The sequence below is a fragment of the Enhydra lutris genome, unplaced genomic scaffold, assembly GCF_002288905.1.
Source record: "Enhydra lutris kenyoni isolate GAN:26980312 unplaced genomic scaffold, ASM228890v2 scaffoldscaffold33, whole genome shotgun sequence".
NCBI lineage: Eukaryota > Metazoa > Chordata > Mammalia > Carnivora > Mustelidae > Enhydra > Enhydra lutris.
The window spans coordinates 2,395,918-2,413,051 of NW_019154117.1; the positions used below are offsets into that span (position 1 = coordinate 2,395,918).

The 17,134-nt window shown below is 51.8% G+C and overlaps 1 protein-coding gene across 3 annotated transcripts in view; it reads right to left on the bottom strand.

The window, feature by feature from the left end:
* Window positions 1-571: 571 nt before the first annotated feature.
* LOC111153662 (spindlin 1) overlaps window positions 572-17,134 on the bottom strand; it is an 80,693-nt gene continuing 64,130 nt past the window's right edge. For all 3 annotated transcript variants that reach the window (XM_022512813.1, XM_022512814.1, XM_022512812.1), the window contains exons 4-6: window positions 12,310-12,563; window positions 7,953-8,186; window positions 572-3,680 (exon numbers count right to left, since the gene is read on the bottom strand). In XM_022512813.1, the coding sequence (XP_022368521.1) occupies window positions 3,481-3,680; window positions 7,953-8,186; window positions 12,310-12,563 (688 nt within the window). In that variant the 3' untranslated portion in view covers window positions 572-3,480. The remainder of the gene's footprint in view (window positions 3,681-7,952; window positions 8,187-12,309; window positions 12,564-17,134) is intronic.

Consider the following 17,134-nt stretch of genomic DNA (forward strand, 5'->3'; position numbering starts at 1 on the left):
CTCTCCCCTCGGGACAACCAAGTGTTATCACATGCGAGCAGTTGGACCTCCTTCCATTCCCGCACGCATCGGATGGTTCACATGTGGTGGAGAGAGTAAAAGGTTACTTAAAATGTTAAAGTCAAACTTTAAAAATGTTTCCAGAAGCAGGTTTAACACATCACATTTTGCTCATGAGCACAAAATTTACAGTCAGAAGTTGCACATAAAGGGTTTATTTTAAATGTTTTAAGGATAGGATAGAGTTACATCATAATTATAAAAATTACTTACAGAATTAACAGATTTATATTGTTTATACTTCTAAATGCAGAGAACAGGGAACTGTCTACACATTGTATAAAATAAAATTAAAAATGAATTCAAGCCTGAAAGATGAGGTCATTTACCTAATCGTAAGATGCGAACACGAAGACCTCTGAACTATGCACACCCGCTCACACCGCACTAATGGTGGAAATACAAAAAGCGCAGCATTTCCAAGGAACCACAGACATTTTGACCATAATTATTTTGTTATAATAATTGTTCTTATTTTGTCTTTGGAGAACTTTTTTCTTTTTTTTTTTTCTTTTTTTAAGACAATCAGCTTGCGCATGTCTTCAGGCACTACAATTTGTGACAATCAGAACAGTCTTCTAATGGGTCCACAGGGTTCAGAGATTCGAGCCCAATGCACTGCAGGGTTTGGCACGTAAAACAAGAATAGGAATGAACTCTGGCTGAGAGGTGACTGGGCGCTTCGAGAATGCACAGTCCCTTCAAATGCTGCACGACAGACAGAGCTGGGAAATCACCTTCTGCTGGCGCTGGCTCGCCAGTGCATTCTCATCCTACGACCACTACAACGGCACAGGAAGCAAATATACAGAAAACAGAAAACAAATCAAAACAAAGATAGAAAACAAAAAAACCTAAATATCTTCCACATGCAAGTTCAGTTAGTTACATTGAACATTCTACTTAGAATAGAGCATGCAAAAAAGGATGGTCTGCATTTAAGGTTCTCCTCGGAAGCTTCACGTGGCAGCCGGACGTCACACGCACACGAAACGGGAACACGATAGCAGGTCAGTGAGGAAGGCCAGGACATTTTATACAGGTTCAGGGCTTGTGCAGTCACAAGTCCCATGATAATTTTGGAAACTCATGTCGGGCTCCTACAACAAGGAGCCAACATTCTGATACCAGGAAAAGGCAAGCAATGCATGCAGATCTGAAACGTGAGCCTAGAACGAAGCCTGAAGTACCGGGCGAGGGAGTGGAATCAGTCACCGCGCAAGTGTGGGTTAAGCCACCAAAAGAAAAGAGAATGAGGGGGGGGGAGGAAAACAACAAAAAACCCCTTCCCCTTCCTTCCGCCCTAAAGGCAACAAATGGAAATGATGAAACTAATGGTGATCATCACGTGACACGTTCGTCAGGAGAGTGGCAGACCATGTAGTATCGAAGGTGCTAAAGGTACTCGCAGGAAAACCACAATGCACGTCATCAAGTGACGCTGGGAAGGTCGCCACTGACGCAGCCCTCAGGATACTCCAAAGAACACTGGTTTTCAGTCCAAAGCCACTGTACCATGTTCACACAGTGCACACACCGGACGCCCTACTCTCAGGGCACACGTGTCTGCCTGTGCTCGGGGAGCGGACTCAGCCTGAAGACTGGCACACAGGGACTCCTGACCAGAGCCACTGGGAAAAAGGTGACAGAGAGTCATGCAGCACGACCCCTGCTGAAGCCAGAGAAGTGTGAGACCAGGCAGGCACCGCAGGGAGAGGCGCAGAGGCAGACAAGCTCCCCCCGCGGCCCGAGGGGAGGCATTGCACTCTAGAGCGCGGGGGTCACCGTCCAACAGCATGACAATGCGCAGCCTTCCGAAGGCAAAGCGGCACCACACGGATCACGCGCAGTAAGGCCACCAACAACAGAATCTCCAATACTGAGAACAGCCACGACAGAGGCTGCACGGACTGCTGGTAGTTGGCTGGCAACACGTGCATTTAGCCTTCTGCCCGAACCTCAGGTAAGTCTCCAGCCTCCGCAAGACCCTGCCTTCCGTACTGCCTCTCTGCTGGCTTTCGGACCGTCAGGGCTCATCTGAAACAACATGACAGATGACCATGTCGCTGCCACCCAACCACTTCTGTGATTCTACTTCGGTCAAAACCACCTTGCAGGAACAAGCCACAAAAGGGCTGTGAGGCTGAGGGCCACAGTCACACCCACAGGCTAGCACGATGACAGGAGAGTCCACGTCAGCAGAACACCGGGAGCCAAGAGCGCTCAGCACCACAGAAAGCGTCAGGGGACCCAGGCCGTTACATGTCTACATACTCTCTGTGGGGAAAAGCCGGGGGAAGCCTTCTGACCACAACCACGTTATCAGTAAGAACAGTAATAAAAATAAAAGTGTCCCAGAGAACTTGTCAGAAGGCCACACCACCACCCTCAAACTTGTATTTCTCGGATCAAAGCACTAGGTTCTGCCAGGAACTTACCACATGCACGCCAACCACTGGCGCACTGTTGCCTCTCAAATCACGCACTAGAATCCAGACTGCTGATCGTACAGACTAACAGACCAGGCTGTGCCGTCCCAAGCACCCCGGCATCACACCGTGTGGACCAAGTACCTGGGCTTTGCTTTAAAACAAAAAAAGTATTTATGATAAAAAATGTAAACAAAATTTTACAAAGCTTAGAAACTAAAGGCAGCTTTTTACCCAGCTTTCTGTTTTGTCAAATTCTAATGTGGGTCCAGCAACTGTTCACAATGATTCCTATTTGGACTCGTGGTTTAAAGCCTCCAGACTGAAAAGGCGTCTGAACTTCTGACTTCCAAAACACGCTGAACGTCCCTGTGTCTCCTGTGCCCACATTTACTTTTAAATAAACAGCAGTAATATACGAAATCGGACTGACTTAGGACAAGCACTCCTGTTAAACTGGAGAATATTATTGAACCCCCGCCCCAATCCACAAGGAAAGGACTGCCAAGGAAGCGTGTGTGCGTGTGCGTGTGCGTGTGCATGTGTGTGTGTGTGTGTGTGTGTGTAGCGCGCGTACGGACACACACAGATGCGGACGGGGAGAGGTCCATACGCGTCTCAGCGAAGAAGGCAGGACCGACAGCGCCAGACCATGCTTGCGGCGTGGCGGCAGGTGGGGAGAACCACGGTGCTGGGGAGCTGGGGCGGTCCAGTCCAGTTTACACGACCGCGGTGCTATCTTAACTTCACCAAACTTGCCGGTAACTCCCCTCCAGACACACAGACTTCTCGTAAGAGGAAGGAGTTCTTACACAAAATGCTCTGTGTTCACATCAATCTGTACTATTCAGAACAAACCGGTTCTGCTGGCAGAGATTGTGGGTTCGCAGGGACATTTAAGCTTTCATTAAACTGGAAAGCAATCAAGTCTTTATGTCTACAAATTATACATTTAATAGTTCCACAAATTTGGCCAAGTCCATGATGACATCTAGGATGTTTTCACCAAATCGTAGACGTAAATGTGGAAATCGTCATCAAACTTGATGAAATAGACCGACGGTTTGGCCTCCACCTGGTGAATGACCATGCCAGTCCTCTTAGAGCCGTCCTCTTTGGCATACTCCACCTGTTTGCCCACCAGGCTGTCCACAACTTCTCCCGGCTCCCTTTCTGCTGGAGGAGAATCGTCTGCGTGGAAGAGGGCGGAAGGAAGAATTCAAAGTCAATTTTGACGTAAGTACCAACTCACGTGTCTATTTCAGTAATAGTGTTTAAAAACGTAACATCTGGATTCATCCTAATTATCTAGAGCAAGAGTCGGCCCACTTTTTCTTCGAGGGCCAGAGGCTTGAGGACATAGGTCTCTGCACCCACCAACTGCTCAGCCCTGTTAGTCCTGTGAGAATAGCTGCGAGGGGCACAAAACCGAAAAGTGTGCCAATTAAACTTTACTTACAGAAACAGTGTGCTGTTCCCCACCCCCTCAGGATGTAGACATGTCAAGAATTTTGAAATATCATAACCAGAAATCCCTGTGGCTTGTACTTAATTACAGCTGAGACCGGCTGAGGGGGTGAGGCAAGGAAAGGCCGGGGAAAAGCCTGGATGCACAAAACTTCGCAAAAGCCGCAGTGACCCTCAAACAGGCCTTCAAAACAGACAATACCTCCTGGGACACTGTGAGTATGCCATTCACTTCAACACATCCCTGGTCTTCTTCCTGGAACTCCTCAAAGCTTCCTTCTCCCCACGTTCGCTGCATCTCACTCACATGGTCCTCCTACCCAAGCTCTCGGGTAAGATTTCCCAGGCTCTGGAGATAGGTACTGAGCGAACCCCTGCCCAGACTAATCATGACGGGACCTCCAGGACGGCACTGGTCTGCAGCAAAGCCCGTGTGCTGGAGAATCGTGCCCTGAGCCAGCAGGGCTATGCGGTGTTCTCAGAGCACAGACACCAGAGCAAACCTCCAGCAGCAAAGACCCAAGGGGCAGGGGATGGGGCCGGGAGGCTACCACCCTCTCTTCAGAAACCCCTGCAGGTCCTGCGTGGGGCGAGCCATTTTGCAAGGAGCAAGAGAGGGCTTCCAGATGCCCTCGGGGGGCACTGCACCCCGCGCGTACCCCAGGCTGCCTGTGCTCTCGCTGCTGGCACATCGCCCCCACCCCAGCCTCACACACAGCCTGCTGCGTCCCGAGCACATCTGTCCTTCACCTGCGGACACGGCCCTACCGGGCTAGTCTGACCGCTGGTGCAGACACCACACATGACGCCAGCCGCCAGCCCGAGTCCCGCGGTCCTCAGCTCCTCCGAGCAGGGAAGCGATGCCGAGCCCAAAGCTCACGTCCTCTCTTCAAAACTGCTCTTTCCTCTGGGACGCCTGGGTGGCTCAGTTGGTTGAGCAGCTGCCTTCGGCTCAGGTCACGATCCCGGCGTCCTGGGATCGAGTCCCACATCGGGCTCCTTGCTCGTCAGGGAGCCTGCTTCTCCCTCTGCCTCTGCCTGCCATTCTGTCTGCCTGTGCTCACTCGCTCTCCCTCTCTCTCTCTGACAAATAAATAAAATAAAATCTTTAAAAAAAAAAAAAAAAAAAAAAACTGCTCTTTCCTCGGCAGCGGCGCCAGCCCCCCACGCCCTCAGGGTGCTGCACGCTTACAGAGCGTTCCAAAGCCACGACAGCCGGGCCTCTCCCCGCGACTGAGCCAAAATGCCGCTGCAAGCGCCCGGCTCCAGGACATCACTGGTGGCAGCTGCACTTCCACACGCGCAAAACCAGCTGGCGGGTGGGGCAGGAGGCTGAGCGGCTGAGGAAGGGGTAATGGGAGGCCAAGGGGGGCCAAGCGGGGACGGAGCAGGGGCTAAGGAGGGGCTAAAGAGGGCCAAAGGGGCACTGGGAGAGTCTGCGGACAGCCCAGATGGCCCCAATGCCCCTACGCTTTCACACAGCAAGGTAACAGTTCTAACTGTGGATCTTTCTCTACAAAAAAGCTAAAAAACTAGGGGCACCTGGGTGGCTCAGTGGGTTAAAGCCTGTGCCTTCGGCTGAGGTCATGATCCCAGGGTCCTGGGATCGAGCCCCGCATCGGGCTCTCTGCTCAGCGGGGAGCCTGCTTCCCCCTCTCTCTCTGCCTGCCTCTCTGCCTACTTGTGATCTCTGTCTGTCAAATAAATAAAATCTTAAAAAAGGGGGGGGGGCTAAAAATCAACTTCATACAAACAACACTCCTGATAATTAAATTCCTGCCCATAAATACATCCCTTTACAGATTTAGGATGAAAGTACACAAAGCCAAAGACAAAGAAGGTGGAGAGTCAGGGCTGGAAGAGCACCTCGAAAGAAGGTTCACAGACTTGTCGACAGAAGAACCCGAAATGTGCTATCACAGACCTTGGTCACTCTGTACAGGCCCAGGGAACCCCGTGCTGGAGGAAAGGCTATGGAGTAGTTTAAAAAAGAATAGGTTTACCCAAAAATGAAACTAAGAAAATAATTTCATTCACAACCACATCAAAAAGAGCAAAGTAGGGGCGCCTGAGTGGCTCAGTCACTTAAGCCACTGCCTTCAGCTCAGGTCATGATCCCAGGGTGCTGGGATCAAGTCCCACACGGGGCTCCTTATTCAGCCTGCTTCTCTCTCTGCCTCTGCGTGCAGCTCTGCCTGCTTGTGCTTGCTCTCTCTCTCTCTCTCTCTCTCTCTCGATCTGACAAATCAATAAATAAAATCTAAAAAAAAAAAAAAAGGAGCAAAGTATTTAGGAATAAACTTAAAAAAGTGTAACACTAATACGCTGCAAACTACAAGATACTACTGATGAAGATCTTTAATTCTCAATAAATGGGAAACTATCCTGGGCTCCTGGGTCAGAAGGCTTCACAACGTCAAGGCAATCAGAGATTCAAGACAATCCCCATCAGAATCCCAGCTGACCTCCTTGCAGAAACTGACAAACGGATTCCAAAACTCAGGATACTGCCAGGGACCCAGAAGAGTCAAAACAATTCTGAGAGAGGAAAAAGTAGGACTCGGCACCTCTCAATATCAAAACTTACTTGAGAGCCACGTGACCGAGAATGGCACACGCCCAGCAGAGAGGAGCACAGCCGTCCATCTGCAGCCAGCTCCCTTTCACCGCCAGCACCAAAACCAGACGGCAGGGAAAGGAGATCTTTCCACAACGTGGTGCTCAGACAACATGCACAAGAACGAAGGGGGACCCTTCCACCACATCATAAAAATGAACTCAACATGTATCAAAGATCTAAATGTAAGAGCAAGACCTGTAAAACTTGCCAAAGAAAACAAAAGGGTAAATCGTCATGACCTTGGACACACCACCAGAAGCATGAGCTCCGAAAGAAAACACTGGACTTCATCACAATTAAAAACTTCTGTGCTTCAACGAGCACCAAGAAAGTGAACAGAAACCCACAGAATAAAAGAAAGTGTCTGCAAATCCTACATGGGTCCAGAGACCCTCATCAAGATCCAGACTCTGATGCCGCAACAGAACAGGGGCCCAACTGGGAAACAGGCAGACAACACCAACAGACTTCTCTCCGAAAAAGACACAGAAACGGGGAGCATCTGGGTGGCTCAGTCGGTGAAGCTTCTGCCTTTGGCTCGGATCGTGATCTCAGGGCCCTGGGGTTGAGCCCCACGTCAGGCTCCCTGCTCAGTGGCGAGCCTGCTTCTCCCTCTGTGTTCTCTCTCCACCTCTCAAATAGATAAATAAAATCTAAAAAAAGAAAGAAAAAAAAAGAAGACACAGAAACGGCCAATAACACACAAAAAGATACCTGACATCTTGAGTGATCAGGGGAAGGTAAACCAAGACCACGACACGGTAGCATTCCGCAACCACAAGGACACAGTGAAAACATCGGTTAACAGGCTGTGTATGCGTCAGAACCCACACGCAGCTGATGTGCACGGAGAAGGGTGATTCAACAGTGACCACAGACCCATCAATCCCACTCCTCAGTACGCACTCAAGAGAACTGAAAACATCTGCTCAGAAACCCGCACCCAAGGGCTGACCGCAGAGTCCTTCACCATCAACGAGAGGCAGACAAGCCACACGCCACCCGCGACGGGTGACACGCGTGCGCGCAGGGCCGCTGCATGTGGCGTGCAGAGATGAAGCACTGACACTCGTCACAACACGACGAGCCTTGAAAACGCTGAGCTGCGTAAGGACACCACACACATGGGGCCCACTATACTCGTCCACGTGCAAATCCGCCGCCTGACACAGAGCAACTGCACGAAAAACACATCGCACTCGGCAAACGGTGTGAAGTTTCACAACGCATGCTTGGTGCATGGTGAAAAGAATGATCATTCAACCGCAGTAATCAAAATAAACAAGATACAACTACAAAACAGCTCATCAAACATCTCGTTCTAACCTTCAAGTTCCTCTGAAATTAACAGGAACAAAGGCTATCAAGGCACTTACTAGAATCAGGCATAATGCGAAGGTCGCCTTCTTTATAATCGTCTAAAAGCTGGTACATGTACAAGACGGGGTCCTTCTCGTAAGTGATGTAGAACCACGTGTTCATGATGGGGGCGCGTGCCAGGACCATCCCCCTCCACTCGTCCTTGGAGCCGTCCTCCGTCTCAAACATGTGCTCCACCGCCTTGCCGATCATCGTGTCGGCCAGGTGCGCATCGCTGATCCGAGAGGTCGCTGGGGACGAGAAGCAAACAACGGTTCACACAGGGTTTTACTGGACACACACCGTGAAGGCTGAGCTCACGCAAGGGGGAGGCTTGAAGGGCTGACCACGTGCCACACCAGCGGCCCCAGGGCCACCAGCAGGCCTCAGGGGCCGCACGATGCCAAGCCCTGCGGGCCCCAGTCTACGGGATCCCATGAGAACCTGCCATTCTTCTGTGCGTTTTCCTCAACTCCTGTCCTTGGTATTGTGTCTAAATTGGAACCTCCGCGGTTTGCTGGAGGCACAGCGTGCGTTCTGGTATTAACAGTTACTTTCTACGTTGCGGGAAGGACAGCCTTAGGGCAGAAACGCCAAATAGGAGCGTTCCCACGCAGCCTCACTCACCTTCCCTCTATTAACACCTACGTAATCACAGGCCAGGGATGAAAACTAAGAAATGCACTCACGCCAGGCCCGAGAGGTTACCCTCGCATCCACTGTGTTTTCAACAGCGGCCAGACCACGCCTCGTGGTGGTCACACAGCCGGAGCCCTGGCATGAAACGCCCAGCGCCTCCGCTGGGTCATGTGAAAAACAAACTGCTTCCCTGGGCCTGCCGGCCTCCCCGCCTTGCCTGTCCCTGCCCCCACGGGCCTCTCCCCTCTCCCTACCAGGCTCCCCCGTCTGCGGGACCACCAGCCACTGTCGCCTCCTCCCACTGTATTCCCTAATGACATCTGCCACCACGTGCAGACACCATGACGAAAGGAGGACCCTTCCCGTCTGTCTCCCAACCCTGAGATCACAGGGCGTCCACACCTGCCCTACAGACTAACCCTCAGCCCTGCTCTGCAGTCTTTTAAGAGGCAGGCAGAAAATCACAACCTTCCTTTTATCACCACTGGGAAATTACAGAGAATCCTAATGATTTTAAGGTTTCTCTGGTCCTCACGTTTTAGACAACTGTCTTTAAAAACAATTAGCACTTCTGTTTTACTCATTCACAAGTGCGTCTATCTCTGTTAAAATAAAATTCAAAGGAATACAGATTATAGTTTCTTTTTAAAGATACCGTTACCCAATTTGATCAGAAAGACACTCTAAACACATCCGCTGGCTCTCTCTACTTCCACATGCACTAATTCTAAACTACATAAAACCCCCCACTGCACACTGAAGTAAAGCCTACTGGTTTCGAAGTTCTCAAACTTGTCAATCTCTGGACTCCCGTACATGACGCTTAAACATTTCTGAGGATCTGAAAGTGCCTTTCTTCGCATGAACAACTACGAGACTGCCGTGTTAGAGGTCATAACTGACAATGCTACACAACGGATCTCTCACGAAAAACACACTTCCTAGCAAACAGGCAGCACGGGGCGGTGGGGCTCGGCGACTGTCAGCTCCTGCGGGCCGGCTTCCCGAAGACGGGCCGGTTCTCCGCCTGCGTCCGCATCCGACCTGTCGCGCGCTGTCCTGGCAGGCGCACAAAATCCAGCCTACAGGCCCCTGCTGCTGCAAAGGCGCGTCTCCTTGTCAGTGTTTTCAGGAAACGGAGACGCTCCCGTGTGACGCCACAGGACACACAAGCGGCAGCTCCGACGCGGACGCGGACGCGCAGCGCAGAACCCGCGACCCGTCCCCGCGGGCCCGTCACACCGGCACGTTCACTCAGTCTCTCCCAAACGCGCAGAGAACACCTACAACTCAGCGGCCAAACAAATGGAATAACCGGGCCCCAACACGGGCGAAGGGCCCAAACAGGCACTTCGGCACAGATGGCAGACAAGCGGCTGCAACGCGGGAGAGAAGGTGCCCGACATCACTCATCGTCAGGGAAACGCAAATCCAAAGCCAGAGTGAAGGACAGAGGCCAGCGCGACGGCAGACGAACCCGAGCCTGTGCCTGCGGCTGGAAACCAAACTGCCGCCGACGTGTGGAGAACAGAGCGCGGTCTCCTCAGGCAAACACGGAATTCCACTGCCGGGACAATCCTCCGGGGAAAGGAAAGCAGCGGCCGAAGAGGCACCTGACCGCCCGCAGCAGCCCTGCGGCGGGCACGGCCCAGGCGTCCATCCACAGAGGCAGGGGCACCTGGAAGGGGGCGCACAAGTGCAGTGCAGTGTCACGCGGCCTTGCAGGGAAGGAGACACGGCCCCCGGCTAGACCGGGCGAACCCCCAGCACACCGTGCTGAGGAAGAAGCCGGTCACAGAAAGACAAACGGTCTCGGTCCTGCTGAGGGGTCTGAAGGTGACCGACGTGGCGAAAGCGGAGGGCAGATGCGGCGGGGCGGGGGCCGGGGAGCTGCCGTCCACTGGGGACAGAGCTGCAGCCTGACAAGATGAAGGGATGTGGAGACGCGCTCCGCAACAGTGCGCACGCACTCCACGCCAGCAGAATTACCGACACTGCACAACGGTCAAGGCAGGACACTTCAGGTCACAGTTTTCTTTCCACCAAAATGAACAGTCGGTCAGTCTTCAAGTGGATCCTTTACCGACACGCGATCCCACACCGAAGACCCCGCATGTGCTGAGTGACGCACATCGCGAGCCACTGCCTTCCTGCGTGGGACGTGAGTGAAGGCCACGCGGCTCCCAGACTGCGGGGCCGCAGGGAGCACCACGATTAGCTATTACATGAAGTCAGTGTACGAGACACTGCTGGTCTGCAGAGAAGCCCTTGGATTTCCTTTTTAAAATGCTCTGTTTACAAAAGCAACCCGTCTCCTGCTGAGAACTTCTAAGAAAAACACTGGACAACTCTGAAGCCCATCAGCAGAGATACTTACAGGTTCTGGGGTATTTTGGTCAAACCAAAATAAAAGGTTTTTTCCTGCCCTACGATGGCAGAAGAACTCAGGAGAATGGGCACAGGCCACGCAGCAAAATGGAGTAAATCTCACGGGAGCGGACAGTCTCACCCCAGGAGAGATGCAGACCAAACCTCTGGGTCAGAAGAACACATGACAATTACTTCCTACGAACAATGGAGATGAGAGTTTAGACCTTTTTTAAGACCTTCAGGCTAAGACTCCTCCACGTGCGTTTCTCACGCTGGAAACGGGCAAACGTCAAGACCAAGAAGAAACCGAGGCTGTGTCTCAGGAGGAAGAGAGAGGGGTGCAGTGGTCCAAAGGACAGGTATGCTGTGACAGCTGGCAGAGAATGGGTAAAAACGATGGAAAGCAAGCTTTCTGGGAGAACACCTGCATTTAAACAGGACGAAGACAGACACAGCCTCGCTACCCACAGGGAACCCCAACAAAGGACCTGCTGCTCTGGCAGAGCATCAGCATGGCGGGAGGCACCTGGGTCCCAAGAGCACAGCAGCAGAAACAAAGGGCACCGACTATCCGACCCCACGCTTCCACCCGCCAAGTCCACCTCTGCCAGAACTGCGTCTGTTAACACGGAGGCTTCTAAAGACCATCCCCAGAGTATAAACCAGCGCTCAAGCACGAGCAGCACAGCCGTCTGAAAACATCTCCGAGTGAACACGCTGAAGAAGGTGATGCAGCCTACTGACCACAATGGTAACATTTTACTTTACTCTTAAAGGTAAAATCAGTCATTACTATTATTAACTGACAACTTACGCCTTAAGGAACTAGGTTATGAAAGTGAAGCACATTTGGATGACACTTAAAGAAAGAAAGGGGGTGCTCACTTCCCCTGTCACTGTGCAAACAACTCTAAAGACTGCGTGAGCAAGCCCATGGGTTCTGGCGGCCCGAATTAGGGCTGAAAGTGCAGTATCACATACGCAGTAATACACACGCTGAGATACACTTCACATAAGGATTCTAAAATAAAGGCATAAGCTACTATAATCGGAATAAGTACACAGCACATTTGAGCTAATAAGAAAATATTCTTACCCATCAGAGTCCACATGAACAGTGAGCAAAATGTGGGAAATAACCATGTTAGAAATTATCAGATTGTCAGTTTCTTCAGCAATAACTTCATACATCTTTATATCCTTCCCAGTCCCTCAAACCGTGGTTTGAGAGACTTAACTGTGTATCGGGAGTGCTTGCACTCCAGCAGAAATAAAAATACCAATAATGCAAAGAATCATCAAAAAGCATCCATTTCGATAATCATTTTTAAAGCATACAACGCACAAATAGTAAAGAGAACTTACCAACTCTATCAGGGAGGACTTCGAGCGCAGAAACTCTTTCATCTTTATTAAGTTCTAGTCCATAAACACAGTCAAATCCATCGTATTTTATAAGATACAAAGAAGGATTTACAGGCACCTGGTCCAGAACGGTTCCTTTCCACTGGGTGACAGGGCCATTCCCCTCCTTCCACCCATGCTGAATCCTGCAGCCTACGATGTTCCGCCGGGGCTGGGAAACAGGTTTGCTCGGCCCCACACTGCTCCGATGTTTTCTGCATTCACACATATATACACGTAAGGGATCATCTCAGAAGTACCCACCCCTCGATCCAACGCTACGCTAACTAGCATGCTCTCCTATGGGTTCTCCCAGGCCTGCACTAGCTAGTGGTGCCACACTCCCAGTCCAAGCGCCTCAAGGTGGGCGCTCGGGGTCACCGTGTGTGCACACGGAGTGCTGGCCACAGGGCTCCCCGTACACCCACTGTGCCGGGCAGAAGAGCACTGCTGCCTTAGGCAAGCTTGGCCCTCATACTGAGCACTAGCACTGCGTTCTCAGCATTCCCGTTCCCTCTAATGAGTCAACTAACAGTGATCCCAGTTAATCAGAGAAAGAGAAGGGCTGAGCACGTGAAGTACGCACACATGCACGTGAACCTGTTCCTCGTCTAACAGAAATGGGCAAACCGTTCAATCTCACCCACTCGGGAACCCACACGACAAGCCCCCACCACCTTAATCAGTGAGTGAGAAGACACTGAACATGGAGCTTCTCCTCCTCCCCCCGCCCCCGGCCAGGAGTCCAGGCTGGCTGGCATCCCCATGTTGTACCGTCAGTACTCTAGAAAACAGAATCTTACACACTTGCACTTGTGACAAATACTTAACGTAATGTAAAAATTATTGCAGCAACACCAAACCACGTTCTTCCCAGATCATGAACAACTGAAAAATCTACACATGATGTTTCTTGACAAGCATTATACGTGGGTCTCGTGATCAGGGAAGGAATCCTGGTCCCCCCGGGAGTCCGCACACAAGGCCGGGGCTGGCGCGAATACGAGCTGAGGGCCAGGCTCCACCCGTGCTGCCAGGAGAGCTTCCGGCGGACAGAAAGCTCTCAGCTGCCTCACCACGAGCGCAAGTGATGAGCGACTGGAGTACACACAAACTCTGAGACAAAAAACAATTTATTGTAGGCTATGATGTATACAGAGGGATGTATTTCAAGTACTCGATCTGGTAAACCCACTGGTTCTGTGAGACAGAGGTTCCACCAAACCATGGCTACCCGACGAAGCCAGACAGGTGGCTGCAGGCCTTCACCTCAGCAAGAAGGGGGCATGGCCCAGGAGGAAATCTTCCCACGTCGGCTGGAGAAGGGTCCCAAGGTTTCGTGCAGCGCTTTGAGGACAGCTGAAATCATGGGTCTGCCCTCCCTGCGCCCCCCCCCACCAAGACTCAGAGGTACCCAGCAAACCTGCCTCCCAGCAAGACAGGGCACGCAGTCCTTTCCAGGTGTAGGGCGCTGCAGGAGACAAAGGAGCTGGGCCTCAGAAGGGACGATGGGGACACCCCACAGAGGCCTCACACACACCGAAGGGCTCAGAGCTCGGCGGGGAGGACCGCTGTTGGGAGAGCCCCAGGCGTCCTCACAAACAGGTGCCTCACAACAGGACTGAAAGGGAAGCACGCCCAAAGACAACACACCCACTATCAGGCACACAACAGAGGCCAGGACAAGGAAGGAGAGACGGAAGAGCCCAGAAATGAGAAGTAAACTGGAGGAACCCAGCTACCAGACACCATGGAGCACGCCTGGGACAGAGGACAAGGGGACAGCAGGGGCAAAACAGTCATGAAGAGACAGGGACAGACGTGAATTCCAGCTTCTGTAAAACAGGAGGACGCCAACACAACTCAAGAAAAATTCCCTGAAATAGAAGACAGACATGTGCACAGGCCACCTTGGGAAAGTGGACCTTCAACCACGGACACTAACATTCCAGTCAAACAAACGAACTTCAGAAATGGAGCATCTCATGGGCATCCAAGCGAAGGACACATTTCATGTAAGGAAAACGGAACATGACAGTGATGCTGGGGCCACCAGACAACAGAGTGCGGCGGGGTTCAGGTTCTCAGCAGGGAAATGTGAGCCGAGGGTTCTCTGCTGCGGTCCAAGGCCCAGGAAGAAACGTCCTGGTCGGGGCCTCCTGAGAAGTCATGGGAGTTTCTACAGAGGCTGACTGCAGGCTGGGAGCACCTCCAATTGCACACAAATGTGAGGAAAAGGGAAGAGGGGCATGCAGCTGCGGTCTGCAGGGGCGAGAGTCAGAGCTACCCTGCGGGGAGAAGACACAAAGCATGGCAGAGCAGGACAGAGAGCATTTGAGACCGACGGCCCCTTATTCGATGGGGAGAAAGGAGAGTGAGGCCTGGACTCAGAGCTGCTCAGGGCAAGGAGCCCCAGGTCCTCCCCAGACTCTGCAGCGTGCAGCTCGGTGTAGAGGAAAAGGCCAGTACCATGCACCACTGAGTCCGTGCCCTGCAGCTACGAGCACTGCTCAACCCCGATGACCGCAAACCTCAGGCCTCTCCGCAGCCCCTGGGAGCGCTGTGTGGGGAAACGGCTGGAATGCTGCCAGCACGGCGTTTCTCCTCCATCGATCCATCCCCTACTTCTTGGGACATTGGAGGCAGAAGTCCGAATGATGCACAGTGTGGATGGGGTCAGGCTCTCTGCAGAGAGGGCAGAGGCTGGCTCCCAAACCCTAGCAAGGAAGGAATGCAGTCCTCTGCAGCATTTCAGTGGTTCACACAAACACTCCACCATCACTACCAAAATTACGGACTGACGCTGCAGCTGCACCAGTGTCACCGTGGCTATCACCATGGCCAGGCTCCAGTACTCAGGTATGTGGCCAATCATGGCCCCAAGCGTCTTCTGTGAGGGCACTCTTCTACGGGACATGGAAACCAGCAGATGGCCCCACACTTGGGTGGGCCTCATCCTATCAATTGAAGGACTTAAAAAAGTGTTCTTATATGAAAGTGCAATCTTCCCTTTTCCCTGGGCTTCAATCTCCATCCACACATGTGCATGCACACCTACACACACACTCACACGCATAATAACCACGGGTTCTGTCTCCTTGGAGAATAAGACCACAGCTAGAAAAGCTTCTATCCAAGATTCTGAAGCAAGACATCTTCTATTACTGTGATTCTCAAAACCACCCTAACTTGGCCAGTTTAAGGGCACAAAGGGGCAGCTGGAGACCCAGAGCAGCTGTGTTCCAGCTCAGCTATGTGTCCCTTGTACACTCACGAGCAGTGCTGTGCTGTGGCCCGCAGCTGTTCCAGAAGAGGGAGCATGGCACCATGCATGGCCGTGTTTCTGCACAGGAGGCCCTCGTCACGGCTGTGTCCAGCGGCAGGGGACTCAGAGCTGCCAGCAGCACTCTCCAAAGCGGCTCACGCACCCTTTACTCCAGAACACAGCGGTCCTTCCCTCTGCCTTCATTAAGGGAGCCAGAAGTAGGACATCCTGCTGCCATCCACGGGACACCAGGAGGTCCAGCATCTCCTTCTGTGTGTCTGTGACCCACCCACCCGTGTCTCTCTTGGTCTGAGCGGCTGGGATGACGGAGGCTTCTGTGCCCCACGCGTGGCTCAGCTCTGGTGTTACAAACCTACCTCTAACCTGTAAGCTGCTGCATTTATAGCTAACGTTCTTCTACTAAAATCTACAATTAATCAAAACCTCGATTTTCCCTTTCCTAGCTCTAACAGGACCAAAAACAAGCAAAAAATTCGTCGTAAAAGAAGGAAAATTTCTAAAACAAAAACAAACACACCCTGGCACATAGTGACCCCACCTGACACTGCTCAAATGTGGGCTGCTATTCCAAATTTTGTTTTCATTCTTATCTGAGTAACTTTGTAAAAACATTACCTTATTTAGAAACAAACAAGAAAAGAAGGATTTTTGTTACTTCTTGTAACATTCCCATCTCTGGATGTTTTCTCTTTCTGAACACACCTGGCGATGACTCAGATGCCTCCAATGGGGTTCAGAGGCAAGTACGCACTCCCGCACGCCTCCAAACGCGGTCCTGGGGCCCACGTCCCCGAACCGCCTCAGTCCCCACATCAGGTTCAAGACCGTTCTCTCCCCTCAGAGCCTGTGTCACTGTCTCCCATCTCCCAAATCACAGAAAACAGATGCCAATCGATCCTTCTGCATTCTGACTGGTTTTTCTGAGTTGCTTTCAGAATTTTCTTTGCTCCTGCAATCAGAAATGTCACCAGAACTTGTGACTTGTGTTTTTAATCACCCCTCAACTAGCACTTGGTCGATCTAGAGAGAGCTGTGCAGAACTGTCTCCCATATTTATTCCTGATCCTTCCCCTCCACCCCTTCTGTAGCAGAGGCGCACAGGGTTTCCAGGTCCGTCCTCCACAATCCACCTTCCCCAATGCTGCCGACCTTCCAGAAAGCCTCAGACCAAGTGTCCCTGAGTCAGGTAAGAGCAGGTAAAATAGACGGGCTTGAATTTCAGCCTACCTACTGAGTATCTCACACAGCATCTTTAATTTCTAGATGCTAATGGTTTGATCTTCTCTTGAACAGGGTCTCTTCAATTACCAAGTCTTTCAACATCTGGGGTAACGTTCGTGTCCTTGCCTGATTCCTCTATGAACTCTGCGCGTCGGTCTTGTCCGTGCTGGGGGTGCCGTGCGGCTCCCCGGTTAGCTCTCCCACGCTGTGCGATGGTCTCTCCTGCCGTCAGCGCTCCTCAAGTGCCTGCTGGTTCCCGGGGCTCCCGTGTTCCACGCA